The 21,037-nt window shown below is 36.8% G+C and overlaps 1 protein-coding gene across 2 annotated transcripts in view; it reads left to right on the forward strand.

Moving 5' to 3' along the window:
- Nucleotides 1-21,037, forward strand: part of Tex16 (testis expressed gene 16) — a 373,047-nt gene that overhangs the window by 277,530 nt on the left and 74,480 nt on the right. For both annotated transcript variants that reach the window (NM_001417287.1, NM_001417288.1), the window contains 3 exon segments: nucleotides 5,986-6,440; nucleotides 9,809-9,950; nucleotides 11,527-11,575. In NM_001417287.1, coding sequence (NP_001404216.1) covers nucleotides 5,986-6,440; nucleotides 9,809-9,950; nucleotides 11,527-11,575 — 646 coding nt within the window.

A 21,037-nucleotide genomic window follows, 5' to 3' on the forward strand; every position in this document is an offset into this window, starting at 1 on the left:
AGTTTTCTGAGGAACCTTCAAATTGATTTCCAGAGTGGTTGTACCAGTTTGTAATCTCACCAGCAATGGAGAAGTGCTCCTCTATCTCCACATCCTCGCCAACATGTGTTAAACCTGAGGTTTTGATCTTAGTGTTTCTGACTGGTATAAGGTGGAATCTCAGAGTTGCTTTGATTTGCATTTCTCTGATCACTAAAGACTTTGAACATTTCTTAAGTTGCTTCTCAGCCATTCAAGACTCCTCTGTTGTGAATTCTCAGTTTAGCTCTATACCTCCCTTTTTGATTGGGTTGTTTGGTTTTTTGGTGGTTAGCTTCTTGAATTCTTTATATTTTTTGGATATTAGCCCTTTATCAGATGTGGGGTTAGTGAAGATTTTTCCCAATCTCTGGGTGGCAATTTGTCTTATTGACTGTCCTTTGCCATACAGAAGCTTTCTTCCAGTTTCGTGAGGTCCCATGTAGGATCCCTCCAGTTTCTTTACAAGTGCACTTAGTGCTATTAATTTTCCTGTTAGCACTGATTTCATTATGTCCCATAAGCTTGGGTATGATGTGTCAACATTTTCAATAAAATTCCAGAAAATCTTTAATTTCTTTCTGTATTTCATCCCTGACCAAATTGTTATTTAGTACAGAGTTGTTCAGTTTCCACATGTATGTGGGTTTTCTGTTCCTTTTACTGTTTTCATGACCAGCTTTAGACCATGGTTGTCTGATAGGATGTATGGGATTATTTCACTCTTCTTATATCCTACACTAGCAACTTAACAACACACCTGAGCACTCTAGAACAAAAAGAAGCAAACTCATCCAATAGAGATGCAGCTCCCAGGTAGGGTCAAGTAAGGACTGATGACAGGTGCAAATAGGGGCTGAAATGCCACCCTTGAGAAGAAAATGTTTTTCTCACTTGGTCTTAACCTATGTTCTGCTGTGTCCTGTTTCTGTGAAAGCGGTTCTCACACTCTCTTGGTAATGGTGAGTATATTTTCATAATAAGAAGAGGGGTTGGGGTATATCAGTATCTTGTTTGTGTATCTGTTAGCTTATGTCTTTTTATAGATGAGTTAAGTCCACTAATATTGAGAGATATTAAAGACAAATGGCTGTTGGTTCCTGTAACTTTTTTTGTCAGTAGCTTTATGTGCTTGTGTTTTTTTTCCCTTTGGGGATTTTTCATAAGATGCTTAATATCTTGTCTTTTCTTTGGTATAGCTATCTTCCTTGTATTGGAATTTTTCTTCTAGGATCCTCTGTAGGACTGGATTGGTTGATAAATAATGCTTGATCTTGGTTTTGTCCTGGAATATTTTGGTTTCTCCATCTGTATTAATTGAGAGTTTTGCTGAGTATAGTAGCCTAGGCTGGCATTAGTGTTCTCTTAGAGTCTGCATGAACTCTGACCAGGCTCTTCTGGCTTTATAGCCTTTGTTAAGAAGTCTGGTGTAATTCTGATGTGTCTGCCTTTGTATGTTACTTGGCCATTTTCCCTTGCAGCTTTTAATATTCTTTCTTTGTTCTGTGCATTTAGTGATTTGACTATTATGTGACTAGAGAATTTTCTTTTTTGGTCCCATTTGTTTGGTGTTCTGTAGACTTTTTGTACCTTAATGGCAATTTCTTTCTTTAGGTTGTGGACGTTTTCTTCTATGATTTCGTTGAAGACATGTTCAGGTCCTTTGAGCTGGAAGTCTTCATTTTTCTGTATTCCAATTATTGTTAGATTTGGTCTTTTCATTGTGTCTTGAATTTCCTGGATGTTTTGGGTTAGGAGTTTTTTTATGTTTGAATTTTCTTTGATGGTCAGTCTCTTCTACAGTATCTTCTACACCTGAGATTCTCTCTTCTATCTCTTCTTCTATCTCTCTTTTATCTCTTGTATTCTGTAATTCCTCACCTCTTTCCTAGTTTTACCATTTGCAGGTTTGCCTCCATTTGTGTTTTCATTATTGTCTCTACTTCCACTTTTAGGTCTTGGACTGCTTTATGCAATTCCTTCACCTGTTTGATTGTGTTTTCCTGTATTACTTTAAGGGATTTATTTGTTTCCTCTTTAAAGGCCTCTACTTCTTAACCTGTGTTTTCCTGTATTTCTTCCATTGAGTATTTATAGCCTCCCTAATGGACTCTATTATCTTCATAAGATAGGATTTTATGTCAGTTTCCTGGTTTTTAGGTGTGTTGGTGTATTCAGGGTTTGCTATAGTATGAGAACTGGATTCTGATGATGGCCACATATATTGGCTTCTGTTGCTTATGGTCATGCACTTGCCTCTCACCATCTGGTTATCCCTGGTGTTTGCTGGTCTGGGTGTCTCTGTCTGGAGTATACCTCTTTTGTCTCTGGGTTGCTTCAGGTCTCTCGGTAGGCCTGTGGCCCTGGCTGTAACAGACCTCTTGTGGGGCCTGCCAACTGGAGGGTATTCAGAGGGGCAGAGAAGCTGCTGATTTGTTGCCTTGGCTGCAGTAAATCTCCTGGAAGGCCTTCAGACGTTTGGGTCTTCAGAGGAACAGTCACACTGTTGTCCTGTGTGAGCTGTTCTCTGGTGAAGATGCAATGGACTGTGGTTTCTGTTTCCCTGTGTTCAGCTACACTCCAGAGAGACTTTCAGCCTTTTGGGTCTGTTGCCTTGCATGCCACAGAGCCCCTGGAATGTCTTCAGACTGTGGTGTGTACAATTGTCCTGTGTACAGAAGAACTTTTTGGATGCCTTCAAGCTGTGGTGTCCTGGGGGAAGCAGGTCTCTTGGGTGTATGTCTCCAGGTGTGGTATGGAATGTTTTGAGTGCAGTGTTTCTTCTTGTATACTGCTTCACTATATGATGTCAGATGTTCTGAGTGCAGCAGATCCTCTGGTAAACCACAGGATAGAGCATCTTCCAGGAAGCAAACTAGCTAGCACTCTGAACCAGCAGAAAAGACCAGGCAGAAGGGGATTGATATTTGGTGGGTGGGGGGTTTGGGGAGATGGTGGGTCCCTGACTCCACTGACCCCCAGCTGCTGTGGGACTTCTGGGGGGGGTCTTACCAAATGCTGAATACAGCGGATCCTCTGGTATGTCTCAGGGTATAGCCTCTTCCAGGGAGCAGACTAACTATCAGTCTGTCCCAGCAGAAAGGCCCAAGCAGTAGGGATTGGCATTTGGTGGGTGGGGGTTTGGGGGAGATGGTGAGTCCCTGAGTCTACTGGCCCAGCAGTTGCTGTGGGACTTTAGGGGGTAGTTCTTATCAAATGCTGAATGCAGTGGATCATGTGGTATGTCTCAGGATATAACCTCTGCCAGGGAGCAGACTAGCTAGCATTCTGCCCCAGCAGAAAGGACAAGGCAGAAAGTAGCCATGGATTTTTAACAGTACATCACAATCCCAGCAGACTCCCTTCCTGCCTTCCTCTCATGTGTGGTCAGTCCTATCCTCATGGAAGAATCCCTCCTTCTTCCTGGTCTAAATTAATACATTTTTAAAAGAGAAAAATCCCATAATAAAACCTAGAATTTAGTATGCTATGTAAAAATAATTTTGTACATAACTTATTCCTTTTTAATTCAGCTCAGAATGGGAGATACAACACAACCTGGAATGACCAACTTTCATTTAATGTCTTTTTTAAAGGGCACTCTATACCACTGAAAATTCAGACTTTCAGAATCAGAATGCTAGGGTTTCTATTCCACTTTCATCACTTACTACCTTGCTACCATGAACAAGTTAGTAATCACTTTTAATTTGCTTGCCTATAGCATGAGTATAATAATAGTATCTACTTAATAGAAATGCTATTAGGATTGAATGAGTCGACATGTATAAAGCACTTGAGCAGCTGCCACTCAATTCTGGTTATATATTATCTAGTCTCTATTGTACATTTTTCACCATGTTGTGATATTAACTGGCTTGATTTCATGCAAGTCGTGTGCTTGCAGTCCCAATTACTCTTTGAGTTTGTGTGTGCAGTTGTCCTCGCATGGCCAGCAAAAACTGTTGATAACAGAAATCCATTCCATCTGACTTCTATAATATGTTTAACTCCTCTTCGATGATGATTCCTAAGCCGTTGAGGAAGATGGAGTGATATAGATGCCACATATAGGGCTAAGCAGTCTACAGTATCTCATCCTCTGCATGTTAACTACTTATGGATTCCTGTACCAATTGCCAACTACTGCTAAGGAAGTTTCTCTAAAGAAAGTTGATACACTACTAATATATGGGTATAACGTTAAGAACATACAAGAGGTTTTATATTATATCCATTTATCAGAATAATAGGCATGGTTCTTCCCTAGGGCCTATAACCTAGAGCTAGCCATAGATTTTTGTTCCAGTTAATGATATCAGTCATGGGTGGAGTGGGCTTTAAATCCAGCCAGAGCGTGATTGTTATTTCCGTACATTTGCACTACTGAACCAGTGGGTGTTTCTAACCAGGGAGATGTTGCTTACAGGATTCATAGCTTGGTAAGACCTTTGGTGATTTTCTCTCCAAGTAATATGTATAGAACCTTAAGAATTGTAAAAGATAGCTAGTAGGACTGAAATTCCTGGGGTAGTCTCCATGACCTATGCCTCAGGTATATGGTGTCTTCAGTAATAAGATCATACAGAAAAGTTCTGGAGGGTAATCAAGCACAATTTAATAGTTTGTAATTTGTTAGAGGAAGCTTATTTACAAACAAATTGAAAAGAGAATACCTGTCACTGGAGGGGTTTTTTTGTTTTGTTTTGTTTTTTTGTTTTTAAATAACCTATGCCCCTCTGCTGTTAGAGGGAAATTCCATTTAAACTCATCTTATGTGTAAATATGCATATATTATAGGAAACTTCCATAGCAGTAGGTTTCTCTATGGCATTTTCAAAGGTCTTCAATGTTAGTTATCTTTCCACACTCCTCCTATACCCTGTATTCCTATCTGCCACCTAGATCCATTCATATTTCATTATTTCCATTTCTCCCTTCATACCACCTGGAACCCCAATAGAAAGAGAGACTAATATTGAAGCAGAACATTATTCAAGTTAGTAAGTAACAAAGAACCCCTTTTCATGATGTCTACTCTATACTTGGTTCTCTATAACCAGTTATCATAAAGTAACTATAATTTTCAAAACTGTCAGCATATCTTCTCACACAATGCTTGCAAAACTATAGCCTTTAATAAATATTAGTAGCAAAATTGTTATGCCAATAAAATCCAAATGAGAAAAAAAACTGTCTTTCTGTCTGTCTGTCTGTCTATCAATCTTCATAGAGTATAGTCACCAAAATTTTGTCATGTTTTATGTCTTCATGATTGTGTTATTAATGAAAGTAATATCTTGGTTGTTTCTTCTTGAAATCAGTTTCAGAGCTTTTGCTTTTTTAAATATAATTACTTAATTTTACTTATATATAAGTTATTACTTAATTTAGAAACAAAAGTTTATAAAGAAATTTGCTCAAATATCATCAATTTCCTCTTGATTACCTGTGCTTCATTATTACTCTTCTGTAAGTGTTTGCCCTAAGACCATACCTGACCTTTTCCACTCTTCCATTTCTCTTTTGAGAATATGAACAAATATGTACATATTCTTTTTTTAATTTTGTTTAATCTTTTTTTATCCTCAAAATTTAATTCCCCTCCAGGTCCAAAACTCTGTTTTGTAAAGAATTGTTTAAAATGTTTGAATAATAAGTTGTAACATAGCTGACTTTATGTTTAAAAATTTTGAAATTTATTCCTGAACAGGTTCCAAGTTCTTAATAGCTGTTTTCTGTCTAAAATTTTGTATGATTTCTTTACAGAAAGAAAAGATATATAAGGTTATTTTTTTTTACTTTCAAACTTGGTTTGAAACAAGTTGTATAAATAATATCAAATCTAACCATTTTGAAATACGACATTAATTTTTTATCTATTTTAGGAATCTTAACATCTTCGCTACCTCTCCGAATTTTAATATTTGAACAGCTAACCCTTTGTTTTCTCTTTGTATTCTTCAGTTGTCTGATAACTATGATGGTGGTTTAAGAGCTGAGGGGGCATCTTTGGCAGCACCTACATGGGGACCTGAAGGAGGAAGATATGTTGGATTTGAAAGAAGCTATGCTGTAAATCCTGCTAAAGATCTTGCTGTGAGGCCTGAACAAGGACGCACAATGATTCCCGCAAGGGGCCGTTCTGTGAGCCCTGCAAGAGGGTATTCTGAGAGATGTGGTAGAAAACGGGCTGTCAGTCTTTCAAGAGGATACACTGAGAGACAAGCAAGGCCAAGAAGCCTGAGTCCTTTCAGTATGCATGCTGTCAGTTCTACACAGGAAATCGCTCTGCAAGCAGCACGAAGACCTCCAATGAGACATGAAGAGGAATTTCTTCTGGGAGCTGCAGTGGGACTTACTGTAAAACCAGCAGAAGGATATGATGAAGAAACTTCTAAATCTGCCACACCATCTCCCGAGTAAGTTTTTACCACATGGCTTTACAATAACCTGCTCACTATATATTATATCTCTAAAGTAAAATTGGATTTTTCATATGCATTCATTTATTACTCTAAGTATAAAGATACATTATATACGAGTTGTTTTAAGAATTTAAAGAAAAGAATTCAATAAAGAGAAATAGTTCAATGGAAAACTGGTATATATTCTCATCTCGTTTATTGGAGGATAATTTATGAAGTAAAAAAATACTGTATTAGATATTTCAAGAAAGTGACAAAACATTTAAAAAAGATAAATCTACCTTTTAGAAACATAGTGATTTTTATATATCTCCACAAACAATAAGCAATAAAATAATTTTACTCTCTTAATATTCAAAAGGCAAAAATGATCATACATAAAATGGTAAGACAGTAGCAAAGAAAACCTTATAGTGTTACTTGAAATGATGATGTCAAGTTATTCTTTACTTTATTATCACTTGAACAATATTCTATAGCTTCAAGAGTCACCCAAACTATCAAGTGTCTCTAAGGGTTTTGTTTTCCTCCATATAGTAATAGCCTATATATAGGGTGCTAAATTATATAACATAAGTCAGTGTGTTTGACTACTTTAAAATCAATGTTTTATTTATAGTTTCCTTACATAAAAAATACTTGGTATCAAATGCCACACCCCCGGACAGTTTTCTAAATAATCTAGCTCTAAAAGGATAGAAACATTTATTTTCCTCTTCCTGCATATTGTCAGTTTTTAGTATGTGCTTTACTGAATAGTTATCAATTTAAATAAAAATACTCTTTGGAATATCATTTATACCTACTTTAAAACTGGAAAATATATTCTGAATTAAAATCATTTATTTCTTCAGGAGTATAATAATAGAAGATCCTTCCAGTTTGCAGAAGTCATTTTTTTCATGTTGCATTGACTTTAAAAATTATTTTTAGCAAAGTGAATCTTTTTGCTTTTATTTTTTGCACATCATCTTTAATTAAAATGTAATTATATCAACTTTTCTTTTCTTTTTGCTCACTCCATCCCCTTCCAAGTCTCCTTCCTACTATTCCATCCATATGTTGATAGCATTTTCTATTTGTGTTTGTCCATATGCACACAAATAATAGAGATACAACTTACTGAGTTCGTTTTTATGGATTATGTGTGTATTGTTTCAGGGATGACCATTTTGAATTAGATAACCACTTAAGGACTGATCCCTGGGAGAGGTTACTTTCTCCATTTCTCATCTGTCATGACTTCCCTGTAGTTCCTTGTCCAGGTTTATGATTCTGACACTTGTTGTCTTTCCTTGTTAACATATTTATTGGTGCAATATGAGTGTTTTAACTGTTCATGAAACTACATATTCAAAGTAAATGGCTAGAGGATATGCTGAAATCAGCTTTTCAATATAGTCAATTCAGAAATATTGACTTACCCTTTCCTTCAGAACTTCATGAACATTAACTAAAACCTCACAAACTTTGACATTTTGGATTAAGTACTAGGTATTCACTATGATAAAGATAAATAGCCTGTGATTGACAAAGCTTCATATTTTTTTTACATCTTTTTATCTTTATTATTATTTAATTAAAATATAATTATGCATTCTCTCCCCTATTGTCCTTCTCTCTCTTCCTATGCACTCGTTTTTTCTTTCACTCAAATTAGTGGCCTGCATTTATTTTGTAGTTGTTGAATATATATAGTTGTTGAATATATAGTTGTTGAGAGAAAAAGAGGGGAAGCAGGAGAAAAGATAAACCTTTTGGACCAGAAAGATCATGGAGGATACCATGTAGATAGGGGAGGCCAATCTTTAGGTGGCAGCGACCCACCATGGAAGCTTAGTGAGCCAGGTGGAGAGAATTCAGAACTCTAGGTCAGAGAATCTGCAGGGCTGAGAACAGACTGGCCTGTCTATAGCAGTGTGGGTTGCTTTTTTAAATATTTCACGCTACAAAAATGTAGTAAGAGATAGTGTTGTTTTAGGAAAACGGTGGTTGTAGATAGGCTCTCCTCAAAAATCCATGAATTCACCAACACCAAATATTTAACCAGCTTTCTAGTACCAGGCATAATTTTGCTCCTGTTGAGCCAGCCTTACGTATAAATCTCCCTCTTAAAGCAAAAGATATATGTCATCACACTGTCATTCTTATTCACAAGTCAGCTGAAGTGAGATGTGTTCAATTCTGCCCCACATTATTAACACTGCAAGACCCATGGTGATGAAGTTATAATATTCTCATGGCTGATGCTAGGAACATAAACCAAGCTAAACTTTATATTTATAATTTTTGCCTAGACCTCTACCCACTTTTCACTAACCAAAGAAAATAACACGACCAAACCTAACAAGCCAAAACCAGATTGACTTGACCTATAAAGGAAAGAAGAGAGGAGTACTTGCTAAATCATAAATTCTACCACACTGGGCAACCTTAATTCAATAATAGCTACACACTAGCTCTAAATATGACTTGATTTTCACTTTTCTTTATGAGATTGTTCTATGTCATTACTGGATAAAAACACTGCAACAAGTATTTTTTAGTACCTTCATAATTTAAAAATAAACAGGTATCTTATGAAATGAACATATTTTAAATACAAATGACAATGTTGTTACTTTTTCAAATTTCAGGAAGTTCTTGGTAAATAATATTGTCTAATATTAAGCTGGTAATTAAACATATCTGTTAAAAAATATGAAATAATCTACAGCAATTGATATGCATTTCAGTGGCCATTTCTAAATTATTTTACATTGCTCCATTGACTATATTTAATAAGCTCCATTGCTTAATTAATTTTACTTATATACAATATATAAACTTTGATTCATTAGAAGTCATCTTAGAAACAAGTTCAAATGCATCTGTTTATAGCGATTTCAATATAGCTGTTCATACATATTACTTTATTGTTTATTTTTGTGTTAAATCAATTTTAATAAATAATTTTCTGATAAAGAACTAAAAGATATTCCAATATCATGTGAACAATAAAATTTGTGAATTCTTATTATATGTGTGTACATATGTAAGTACATATATACATACATGCATAAATATTTACTAACATTTCAACACACTGGAATTTTCTACATATATTTTTTTTCTATTTTGATTTATTAGAAATTGCCCATGAAGCTGTTTCCAGGATTATTTCCAAGTTCTTGTTGGTCTTTTAAATATTGCACAATATTTTTCTATTGTCACTTGAACATTTAATAGGAAAGAAAGGGTTAAATGTTTCCAACTTTGAAACCGTAAGAGTATTCTCTTTTAAAGTTATATGTACTATTTCATTGCTTATTTCTGAATTATTTTTAGTGTGATTTAAAAACCTGCATTTTTCTTTTCTTTAGGAATATTTCTGATGATGATGAAGAAGAAGAAGAAGAAGAAGAAGAAGAAGAAGAAGAAGAAGAAGAAGAAGAAGAAGAAGAAGAAGAAGAAGAAGAAGAAGAAGAAGAAGAGGAAAATGAAAATGGATCCTCAATCATAAGGGTAAAATTTACACAAGTATCAGTATTGTTTGAAAGTTATATTTCTCTAACATTGAAGTCATCCTTCCATGTCAATTCATATAGATTCATTTTATTCTTTCTATTTGATGGATGCTATTAAATGTATTAAATGTAGCTGTATGTATATATTGAATAATTTTGGAAGGAAGCAAATAAAATTATTGTTAATAGGCAAGAGGAATAGAAACACAGTATTACTATTTACACCTCATACTTGTATTTTGTTTGAATAATTTTTATAATATTTAACTTTGTCCTTTTAGTATATTCATAATTTAAAAATAAACAGGTATCTTATGAAATAAATGTTTGAAAACATGTATATCATAAGCTCTGAGAATACAATGACTCAATCATATTTCTTTTACATTCCTAAGGAGAAACTTAATGCTACAGATAAATATTAGACTCACAAAGTATGGCTAGACAACAATGACCTGGGTTTACTTTATTTGCTTATACATTTACTCATTAAGTATTTTATGATACATAAACACTGAAATTAGCATACACAGTATAATCACAAATTGCCTACTACAAAGATGGCTGGCACAGTATTATGAAACTTATTTTGTTATACTTCAATTGCTCAATCTAATTCCATGTTTTTTGAACTATCATAAACTTATTATCAAAAAATAATAAAGTATCAGAATAGTCAGTAATGAATATAAATGTAAAATATTGAAACAGCTAATTACAAATTTATCCCACCATGTATTAAAAATAATATAACAGGTAAAACTAAGACTAACTCTAGAAGTTCAAGCAGAATTTAATATAAAGGAGGATATTGATCCAACTAAAATAATTTTTTTTAATTTTCCTACATATATAAGATGGTTCTTGGTAATATCCATCTCCTACTACCTTCCTCTAGCTCTCCCTATAACCTCTCCAATATGTCCTCTATACTTTCCTTCTAGTTAAGTACTCCACAACTTCCAAACATATTCACACTCCCCTCCCAAGTTCATGGCTTTGTTTATTTATTACTGTTGTTAATTTATAACTGACTAAATCCATTTAGTGATTCCTACGTGTACAGAAGTGTAGGGTCATCCACTTATTCTTGGAGTACCTACCAATTGCTCCCTTACCTGCTCATACACAATGAAAAGTGCTACAACCTTCTTTAGTAGCCATTAATTGACTTTAGTTCCTCAGCTAGGGATAGAGCATCAAGAGACCGTCCCTCCTCCAAGATGAATATTAAATTCACTTGATATTGTGAAGGTCTTCTGTAATAACCACAGATGCTGTGGGTTTGTGTGTGCAGTAGACATGTCATGTTCAGAAGTCAGCCTTTCACATCAGTAATGCCTATCCTACAGCTCTAAGATTCTAATTAATTTCTCTTCTACAAGAAAATAAGTAGCATTTCCTGATTATACTAAGATACTTTTGTACTTTTAAATTTTTAAAGTATTTCTATATTACATCTACTAATGAAGATGAAGTGTTACCATTACCTGATCAAATGAAGAAAGAAAATTACTATAGCCATTTAAGTGGATGGATAAGTTAATTTGCCTTTTCTTTTTTTTTTTTTGTAGAGTATTATAAATTGTTTCATGAAGGCAAAAGCCCAAAACTGGATTGACTGTAAGTTTCTTTTTGTTGGCTTTGTTTCCTTCTATTCTAATAAATGCATTTATCTCAATTGCTGCTTATATTGAAGAGCTAAAACATAATGTTAGCACTATAATTCCAAGAGTTGTTATAGAACATTTTTGTTATAGGTCATTTTAAAAATCGTAGGATGGACATTTGATAGTGTATGCATGCCACATGAAAATATCCAAATAGCAATGGTTTGTCCAAAGGAATAGAAGCACATATATTCTAAGAATTACACCTGACTCAAAATATCACTGACTGTATGAATTTTCCTTTTGTCAGTTATTCTACAAATTACCCTTTTCATATATGAAACTGCATTCTATACATTGAGGGATTCCTTTTCATGATCTTTTACTTTTTACCTTTAAGAAAATTCATAAAATAGAAAAAACTACTTTGTTTACTCTTTGTTAAAAAGGGATGATGTCTTTAAAGATATGTTTATTTAATTTTGTAACAAAATTAAACCATTGTGCAAGCAATACTAGGGCTTTATAATTCTCTGTTAAACTGTTCTTTTGGGTAATGAGCTCTAAGAAATAGCTGAGCATAAGAAAAATGTGCAACTTTGTATAGCTTCGTGAAGAGACTTAACACATTTTGCCATAAACTTTTCAAATAACGTAACCTAATATGAGCAGCTATTCAACTTAAACCTGCTGGAAAAATTGTTCTTGTTAGTAGAATCCCAAGAGAAGAGTGTATTGCTAAATAGAGTGATTGTTGCAGGCTGTACTCTGGATTGTAAACTTATAGAAACATGGAAAACAGTTATAATTAATAAAATATGAACGGATTTTAAATTTGAATAATAAACATAGTCTTGTTTTGACCTTTTTCAAAGCAGTGGGTGATAAGCTCAATACATAAAAGTAAGCCAAGAAAAAACTTTCATCTTTAATATATTGAGATACTTTAGTAGAAATTTTTTATTATCTTTAATTGTTTTTACAGTTCAGTCATTATCCCCCTCCTGTTCTGCCCTCCTACAATTTCTCTTCCCATTCCTCCTCCCCCATCTCCAACAAGATGTCCCCATCCCCCACATCCCCCACATCCCCCACATCCCCCACATCCCCCACATCCCCCACATCCCATCTGGCCTTCCCATTCCATGGGACCCCAAGGCTCTCAAGGGTTAGATTCCTCTTCTTTCACTGAGGCCAGATCAGGTAGTTCTCTGCTGTGTATGTGTCTGGGGCCTCCAGCCAGCTAGTATGTATTGCTTGGTTTGTGGCTCAGTATTTGAGAGATCTCATGGGTCAAGTTTAGTTGAGATTGCTGATCTACCTATGAGTTCACTCTCCTCCTTAGCTTCTTCCAATCTTTCCCTAGTTCGACTACATTGCTCAACAGCTTCTATCCATTGGTTGGGTGTAAGTATCTGCTTCTGTCTCAGCCAGCTGCTTGTTGGGCATCCCAGAGGACAGCCATGCTAGGTTCCTGTCATTAATTACACCATAGCATCAGTAATTGTGTAAGGCCTTGGAGCCTCCCCTAGAGATGAGTCCCAATTTGGATCTGTCACTGGACCTCCTTTCAGTCTCTTCTCCATTTTTGTCTCTGCAGTTCTTTCAGACAGGGACAATTCTGAGCCAGAGACTTTGACTGTGGTATGGCAACACCATCCCTCCACTTGATGCCATGTCTTTTTACTGGAGGTCGACTCTACACGTTCCCTCTCCACAGTGTTGGGCATTTCATCTAAGGTCCCTCACTTTGAGTCTTGAGATTCTCTCACCTCCTAGGTCTCTGGTACATTCTAAAGGTTATTTATTTCCATTCATTCTGCTGACCTTAGGGACTTCATTCCTGGTTCCCCTACATAATACCTGATCATGTTCCCTTTTTTCCCTTGTATCTCCCCCTTCCCTCTCCCACCCAGTTCTCTCTCCCTCTGCCCTCTGCTTTCTTCTCCCTCCCAACTGGAATTGAAGCATCCTCACTTGGGTCTTATGAAAATAGTGGACCTGTGGCATGTTGGGACATCTTTTGGGTATATGCCCAAGAGAGATATAGCTGGGTCTTCAGAGAGATTTATTTTCAATTTTTTGAAGAACCAACAGATTGATTTCCAGAGTGGTTGTACCAGTTTGTTATCTCACTAGCAATGGAGAAGTGTTCCTTTTACCTGAGTTTTTTATCTTAGGCATTCTTGGGATCTCAGGGTTGTTTTAATTTGCATTTCCCTGCTCACTAAGGGCTTTTAACATTTACATGATTCTCAGCAATTCAAGATTCCATTGTTGTAAATTCTCTGTTCAGTTCTATACCCCATTTATTTTGATTGGGTTGTTTAGGTTTTTGGAGGTTAGCATCTTGAATTCTTTATATACTTTGTATATTACCTCTCTATCAGATTTGGGGGAAGTGAAGACTTTTTCCCCAATCTGTAGGTTGTCATTCTCGCTATTAACTATGTCCTTTGCCTTACCAAAGCTTATCAGTTTCATGAGGTCCCATTTATCAATTCTTTTTTTTTTATTTTATTTTTTTTTTATTATCTTGAGTATTTCTTATATACATTTCAAGTGTTATTACCTTTCCCGGTTTCCGGACAGACATCACCCTCCCCCCTCCCCTTCCTTGTGGGTGTTCCCCTCCCAAACCTCCCCCCATTGCCACCCTCCCCGCATAGTCTAGTTCACTGGGGGTTCAGTCTTAGCAGGACCCAGGGCTTCCCCTTCCACTGGTGCTCTTACTAGGATATTCATTGCTACCTATGGGGAGAGAGTCCAGGGTCAGTCCATGTATAGTCTTTAGGTAGTGGCTTAGTCCCTGGAAGCTCTGGTTGCTTGACATTGTTGTACTTTTGGGGTCTCGAGCACCTTCAAGCTCTTCCAGTTCTTTCTCTGATTCCTTCAACGGGGGTCCTATTCTCAGTTCAGTGGTTTGCTGCTGGCATTCGCCTCTGTATTTGCTGTATTCTGGCTGTGTCTCTCAGGAGCGATCTACATCCGGCTCCTGTCGGTCTGCACTTCTTTGCTTCATCCATCTTGTCTAATTGGGTGGCTGTATATGTATGGGCCACCTGTGGGGCAGGCTCTGAATGGGTGTTCCTTCAGTCTCTGTTTTAATCTTTGCCTCTCCCTTCCCTGCCAAGGGTATTCTTTTTCCTCATTTAAAGAAGGAGTGAAGCATTCACATTTTGATCATCCGTCTTGAGTTTCCTTTGTTCTAGGGATCTAGGGTAATTCAAGCATTTGGGCTAATAGCCACTTATCAATGAGTGCATACCATGTATGTCTTTCTGTGAGTGGGTTAGCTCACTCAGGATGATATTTTCCAGTTCCAACCACTTGCCTACGAATTTCATAAACTCGTTGTTTTTGATAGCTGAGTAATATTCCATTGTGTAGATGTACCACATTTTCTGTATCCATTCCTCTGTTGAAGGGCATCTGGGTTCTTTCCAGTTTCTGGCTATTATAAATAAGGCTGCGATGAACATAGTGGAGCACGTGTCTCTTTTATATGTTGAGGCATCTTTTGGGTATATGCCCAAGAGAGGTATGGCTGGATCCTCAGGCAGTTCAATGTCCAATTTTCTGAGGAACCTCCAGACTGATTTCCAGAATTGTTTTACCAGTCTGCAATCCCACCAACAATGGAGGAGTGTTCCTCTTTCTCCACATCCTCGCCAGCATCTGCTGTCACCTGAGTTTTTGATCTTAGCCATTCTCACTGGTGTGAGGTGAAATCTCAGGGTTGTTTTGATTTGCATTTCCCTTATGACTAAAGATGTTGAACATTTCTTTAGGTGTTTCTCAGCCATTCGGCATTCCTCAGCTGTGAATTCTTTGTTCAGCTCTGAACCCCATTTTTTAATAGGGTTATTTGTTTCCCTGCGGTCTAACTTCTTGAGTTCTTTGTATATTTTGGATATAAGGCCTCTATCTGTTGTAGGATTGGTAAAGATCTTTTCCCAATCTGTTGGTTGCCGTTTTGTCCTAACCACAGTGTCCTTTGACTTACAGAAGCTTTGCAGTTTTATGAGATCCCATTTGTCGATTCTTGATCTTAGAGCATAAGCCATTGGTGTTTTGTTCAGGAAATTTTTTCCAGTGCCCATGTGTTCCAGATGCTTGCCTAGTTTTTCTTCTATTAGTTTGAGTGTGTCTGGTTTGATGTGGAGGTCCTTGATCCACTTGGACCTAAGCTTTGTACAGGGTGATAAGCATGGATCGATCTGCATTCTTCTACATGTTGACCTCCAGTTGAACCAGCACCATTTGTTGAAAATGCTATCTTTTTTCCATTGGATGGTTTAGCTCCTTTGTCAAATATCAAGTGACCATAGGTGTGTGGGTTCATTTCTGGGTCTTTAATTCTATTCCATTGATCTACCTGCCTGTCTCTGTACCAATACCATACAGTTTTTATCACCATTGCTCTGTAATACAGATTGAGGTCAGGGATGGTGTTTCCCCCAGAAGTTCTTTTAATGTTGATGATAGTTTTTGCTATGCTGGGTTTTTTTGTTATTCCAAATTGCCCTCCCTAACTCTATAAAGAATTGATTTCAAATTTTGATGGGGATTGCATTGAATCTGTAAATTAATTTTGGCAAAATAGCCATTTTTACTATATTAATCCTGAAAATCCCTGAGCATGGGAGATCTTTTTACCTTCTGCTATCTTTGTAAATTTCTTTTTTCAGAGACTTGAAGTTCTTGTTATACAGACCTTTCAATTGCTCACTTAAAGTCACAGAAAGGTTTTTTATGTTATTTGTGACTATTGTGAATGGCGTCATTTCCATAATTTCTTTCTCAGTCTGTTTAAACTTTGAGTAGAGGAAGGCTACTGATTTGTTTGAGATAATTTTATATCCAGCCACTTTGCTGAAGTTTTTTATCAGACTTAGTAGTGCTCTGGTGGAAATTCGGGGTCACATAAGTATAATATCATATCATCTGCAAATAGTGATATTTTGACTTCTTCCTTTATAATTTCTATCCTTTTGACCTCCTTCTGTTGTCTGATTGCTCTGGCTAGGACTTCCAATACTATATTGAATAGGTAGAAAGAGAGTTCACAGCCTTGTCTAGTCCCTGATTTTAGTGGGATTTCTTCAAGTTTCTCTTCATTTAGTTTGTTGTTGGCTATTGGTTTGCTGCATTTTGCTTTTACTGTGTTTAGGTATGGGCCTTGAATTCCTGATTTTTCCAGGACTTTTATCATGAAGGGGTGTTGAATCATGCCTAATCCTTTCTTATCATCTAATAGATGATCATGTGGTTTTTTTCTTTGATTTGGTTTATATAGTGGATTACATTTATGGATTTCCATATATTGAACCATCCCTGCATTCCTGGGATGAAGCCTACTTGATCATGATGGATGATCATTTTGATGTGTTCTTGAATTCAATTTGTGAGAATTTTATTGAGTATTTTTGCGTCGATATTCATAAGGGAAATTGGTCTGAAGTTCTCTTTCATTGTTGGGTCTTTGTGTAGTTTAGGTATAAGCTTAATTATGGTTTCACAGGAGGAATTAGGCAGGACACTGTGTATTTCTATTTTGTGGAATAGTTTGGAGAGTATTGGTATGAGGTGTTCTATGAAGGTCTGAGAATTCTGCACTAAACCCATCTGGTCCTGGGCCCTTTTTGGTTGGAAGATTTTTAATAACTGCTTCAGTTTCTTTAGGAGTTATAGGGTGGTTTAGATGGACCTGGTATTTGTCTAGAAAATTGTCCATTTCCTCCAGATTTTCCAGTTTTGTTTAATAAAGGTTTTTGTAGTATGATCTGATGATTTTTTTAATTTCCTCAGATTCTGTTGTTATGACTCCATTTTCATTTCTGATTTTGTTAATTTGGACACACTATATGTGTCCTCTGGTTACTCTGGCTAAGGGTTTATATATCTTGTTGATTTTCTCAAAGAACCAGTTTTTGGTTCTGTTGATTCTTTGCATAGTCCTTTTTGTTTCTACTTGGTTGATTTCAGCTCTGAGTTTGATTATTTCCTGCCTTCTACTCCTCTTGGGTGTATTTGCTTCTTTTTGTTCTAGAGCTTTTAGGTGTGCTGTCAAGCTGGTGACATATGCTCTCTCCTGTTTCCTTTTGGAGGCACTCCGAGCTATGAGTTTTCCTCTTAGCACTGATTTCATTGTGTCCCATATGTTAGGTATTAGTGCCTTCATTTTCATTAAATTCTGAAAAGTCTTCAATTTCTTTCTTTATTTCTTCCTTGACAAATTTGTCATTGAGTAGAGCCTTGTTAAACATCCATGAGTATGTGGGCTTTCTGTTGTTTTTGTTGTTCCTTAACACCAGTCATAGCCCATGGTGATCTGATAGCATGCATGCGATTATTTCAATGTTACTGTATGTGTTGAGGCCTGTTTTGTGACCGAGTATATGGTCAGTTTTGGAGAAGGTACCATGTGGTGCCAAGAAAAAGATATATGCTTTTGTTTTAAGATGAAATGTAATATAAATATCTGTTAAATCCATTTGGTTCATAACTTCTATTAGCTTATCTATGTCTGTGTTTAATTTCTGTTTCCATGATTTATCCATTGATGAGAGTGAGGTGTTGAAGTCTCCTACCATTATTGTTTGAGGTGCAATGTGTGCTTTGTGTTTTAATAAGGTTTCTTTTATGAATTTTGGTGCCCTTGTATTTGGAGAATAGATATTTAGGATTGAGAGTTCATCTTGGTGGATTTTTCCTTTGATGAATATGAAGTGTCCTTCCTTATCTTTTTTGATAACTTTTGGTTGAAAGTCAATGTTTTTAATATTAGAATGGCTACTCCAGCTTGTTTCTTTGGACCATTGTCTTGGAAAATTCTTTTCCGACCCTTTACTCTCAGGTAGTATCTGTCTGTGTCTCTGAAGTGTGTTTCCTTTATGCAGCAAAATGCTGGGTCCTCTTTACATATCCTGTCAGTTTGTTTATGTCTTTTTATTGGGGAATTTAGTTCATACATAGAAAGAGATACTAAGAAATAATGATTGTTGCTTCCTGTTATTTTCATTAGAGGTGGAATTATGTTTCTGTGTCTCTCTTCTTTTGGTTTCATTGCAAGGAGATTTTTTTCTTGCTTTTTTCTACAGGGTAGTTTCCCTCCTTGTGTTGGAGTTTTCCATTTGTTATAATTTTAGGGCTGGATTTGTACAAAGATATTGTGTAAATTTGGTTTTGTCATAGCATATCTTGGTTTCTCCATCTATGTTAACTGAAAGTTTTGCTGGATATAGTAGCCTGGGCTAGCATTTGTGTTCTCTTAGGGTCTGTATTACATCTGTCCAGGATCTTCTGGCTTTCATAGTCTCTGGTGAGAAGTCTGGTCTAATTCTGCTAGGTCTGCCTTTATATGTTACTTGACCTTTTTCCCTTACTGCTTTTAATATTCTTTCTTTGTTTTGTGCATTTGGTGTTTTGACTATTATGTGACGGGAAGAGTTTCTTTTCTGGTCCAATCTATTTGGAGTTCTGTAGGCTTCTTGTATGTTTATGGGCATCTCTTTCTTTAGGTTAGGGAAGTTTTCTTCTATGATTTTGTTGAAGATATTTACTGGTCCTTTGAGCTGGGAGTCTTCACTCTCTTCTATACCTATTATCCTTAGGTTTGATCTTCTCATTGTTTCCTGGATTTCCTGTATGTTTTGGGCCAGTAGCTTTTTCCGTTTTACATTATCTTTAATAGTTGTGTTGATGATTTCTATGAAATCTTCTGCTCCTGAGATTCTGTTTTCTATCTCTTGTATTCTGTTGGTGATGCTTATATCTATGGCTCCTGGTCTCTTCCTTTGGTTTTCTATATCCAGGATTGTCTCCCTTTGTGCTTTCTTTATTGTTTCTCTTTCCATTTTAAATCTTGTACAGTTTTGTTCAACTCCTTCTCCTGTTTGTTTGGGTTTTCCTGTAATTCTTTAAGGGATTCTTTAAGGGATTTTTGTGTTTCCTCTTTAAGGGCTTCTATTTATTTACTTGTGTTGTCCTGTATTTCTTTAAGGAAATTATTTATGTCCTTCTCAATGTCCTTCATCATCATCATAAAATGTGATTTTTAAATGCAAATCTTTCTTTTCAGGTTTGTTTGGATATCCAGTATTTGCTTTGGTGGGAGAACTGGGCTCTGATGATGCCAAGTAGTCTTGTTTCTGTTGCTTAGGTTCCTGTGCTTGCCTCTTGCCATCAGGTTGTTTCTGATGTTAGCTTGTCTTGCTGTCTCTGAAAGTGGCATGTCCCTCCTATAGGTCTGTGTGTCAACACTCCGGTAGACCTGTTTTCTTTCAGCCGGAACTGGGCACAGAGAACTCTGCTCTCAGGTATGTAGGCACACCTGGAGACTGGGTTTCAACTGTTGGCACAGGCAGAATCCAGGAGGGTCCTGCCCCTGACTGCTCCTAGGTCCCTGTGCTCAGAGGGCACAGATGGCACTAGGCAATTCTGTCTTGGGTCAGGAATGTGGGCAGAAAGTATTTGTCTTCCCTGAATTCTCAGGAATGTCCACACTTCTGAGGGTCCATCTCACTCCTCCATGGGATTTCGATATTTTTTAATTTACATTTGAAATGTTATCCCCTTTCTCCCACCCAAACTGCCTCCTTCCTGCCTCCCTGCCATGACATTTCCCCATACTGGAGGGTCCAGCCTTGTCAGGACCAAGGCTTCTCCCATTGGTGCCCAACAAGGCCATCCTCTGCTACATATGCAGCTGGAGCCATAGTTTTGTCCATGTGTACTTTTTGTACGGTGGTTTAGTCCCTGGGAGCTCTTTTTGGTTACTATTGTTTTTCTTATGGGGTTGCAAAACTCTTTAGCTCCTTCAATCCTTTCTCTAACTCCTCCATTGGGGACCCCTTTCTCAGTTAAGTTGTTGGCTTCAAGCATTTGCCTCTGTATTTGTCAGGCTCTGGCAGAGCCTGTCTCCTGAGAGGTTACTGACAGCATGCACTTCTTAGCATCAGCAATATGTGGCCCTGTCTGTAGCAGACTTCCTTGGGGGTCCTTTAGACTGTGGGGTCCTCAGAAGAGCAGAAAGACTGATGGTCTGTCCAGGCAGAAATTACAGCCCAGAAAGTGAGTGGGGTTCATACAGGGCATGGGGTTTGGTGAAGAGATGGTTCCCAAGTCTGCTGGACTCCTGGGGGTTCCCAGCTGCTGAGGTCATTTGGGAGCATCCCTTACCTATGGCCATGGTTGTAACATACCTCCTGGGGGGTCTTCGGATGGTCGGGTCTTCTGAGGAGCCTAGAAGTATTTTCTAAAAGAGCCAAATTATTTCCTCGATGGCATTCTTAATCTCATTTACACTTATATGAATAAGCTTTGATTTAAATCCATTAGGTTACTATAATTAAAACTGTAATTTATTAAAATTTTAGATCTACCCTTACAGATTTAGGCTATTTACCAACAGGTAGAATCTGAGACATTACAGTGCTAAGGTTAAAACCTTTTATATCACCCATTGCTTAAC

The sequence above is a fragment of the Rattus norvegicus genome, chromosome X (genome assembly GCF_021556685.1).
Source record: "Rattus norvegicus strain SHRSP/BbbUtx chromosome X, alternate assembly SHRSP_T2T, whole genome shotgun sequence".
NCBI classification, from domain to species: Eukaryota; Metazoa; Chordata; class Mammalia; order Rodentia; family Muridae; genus Rattus; species Rattus norvegicus.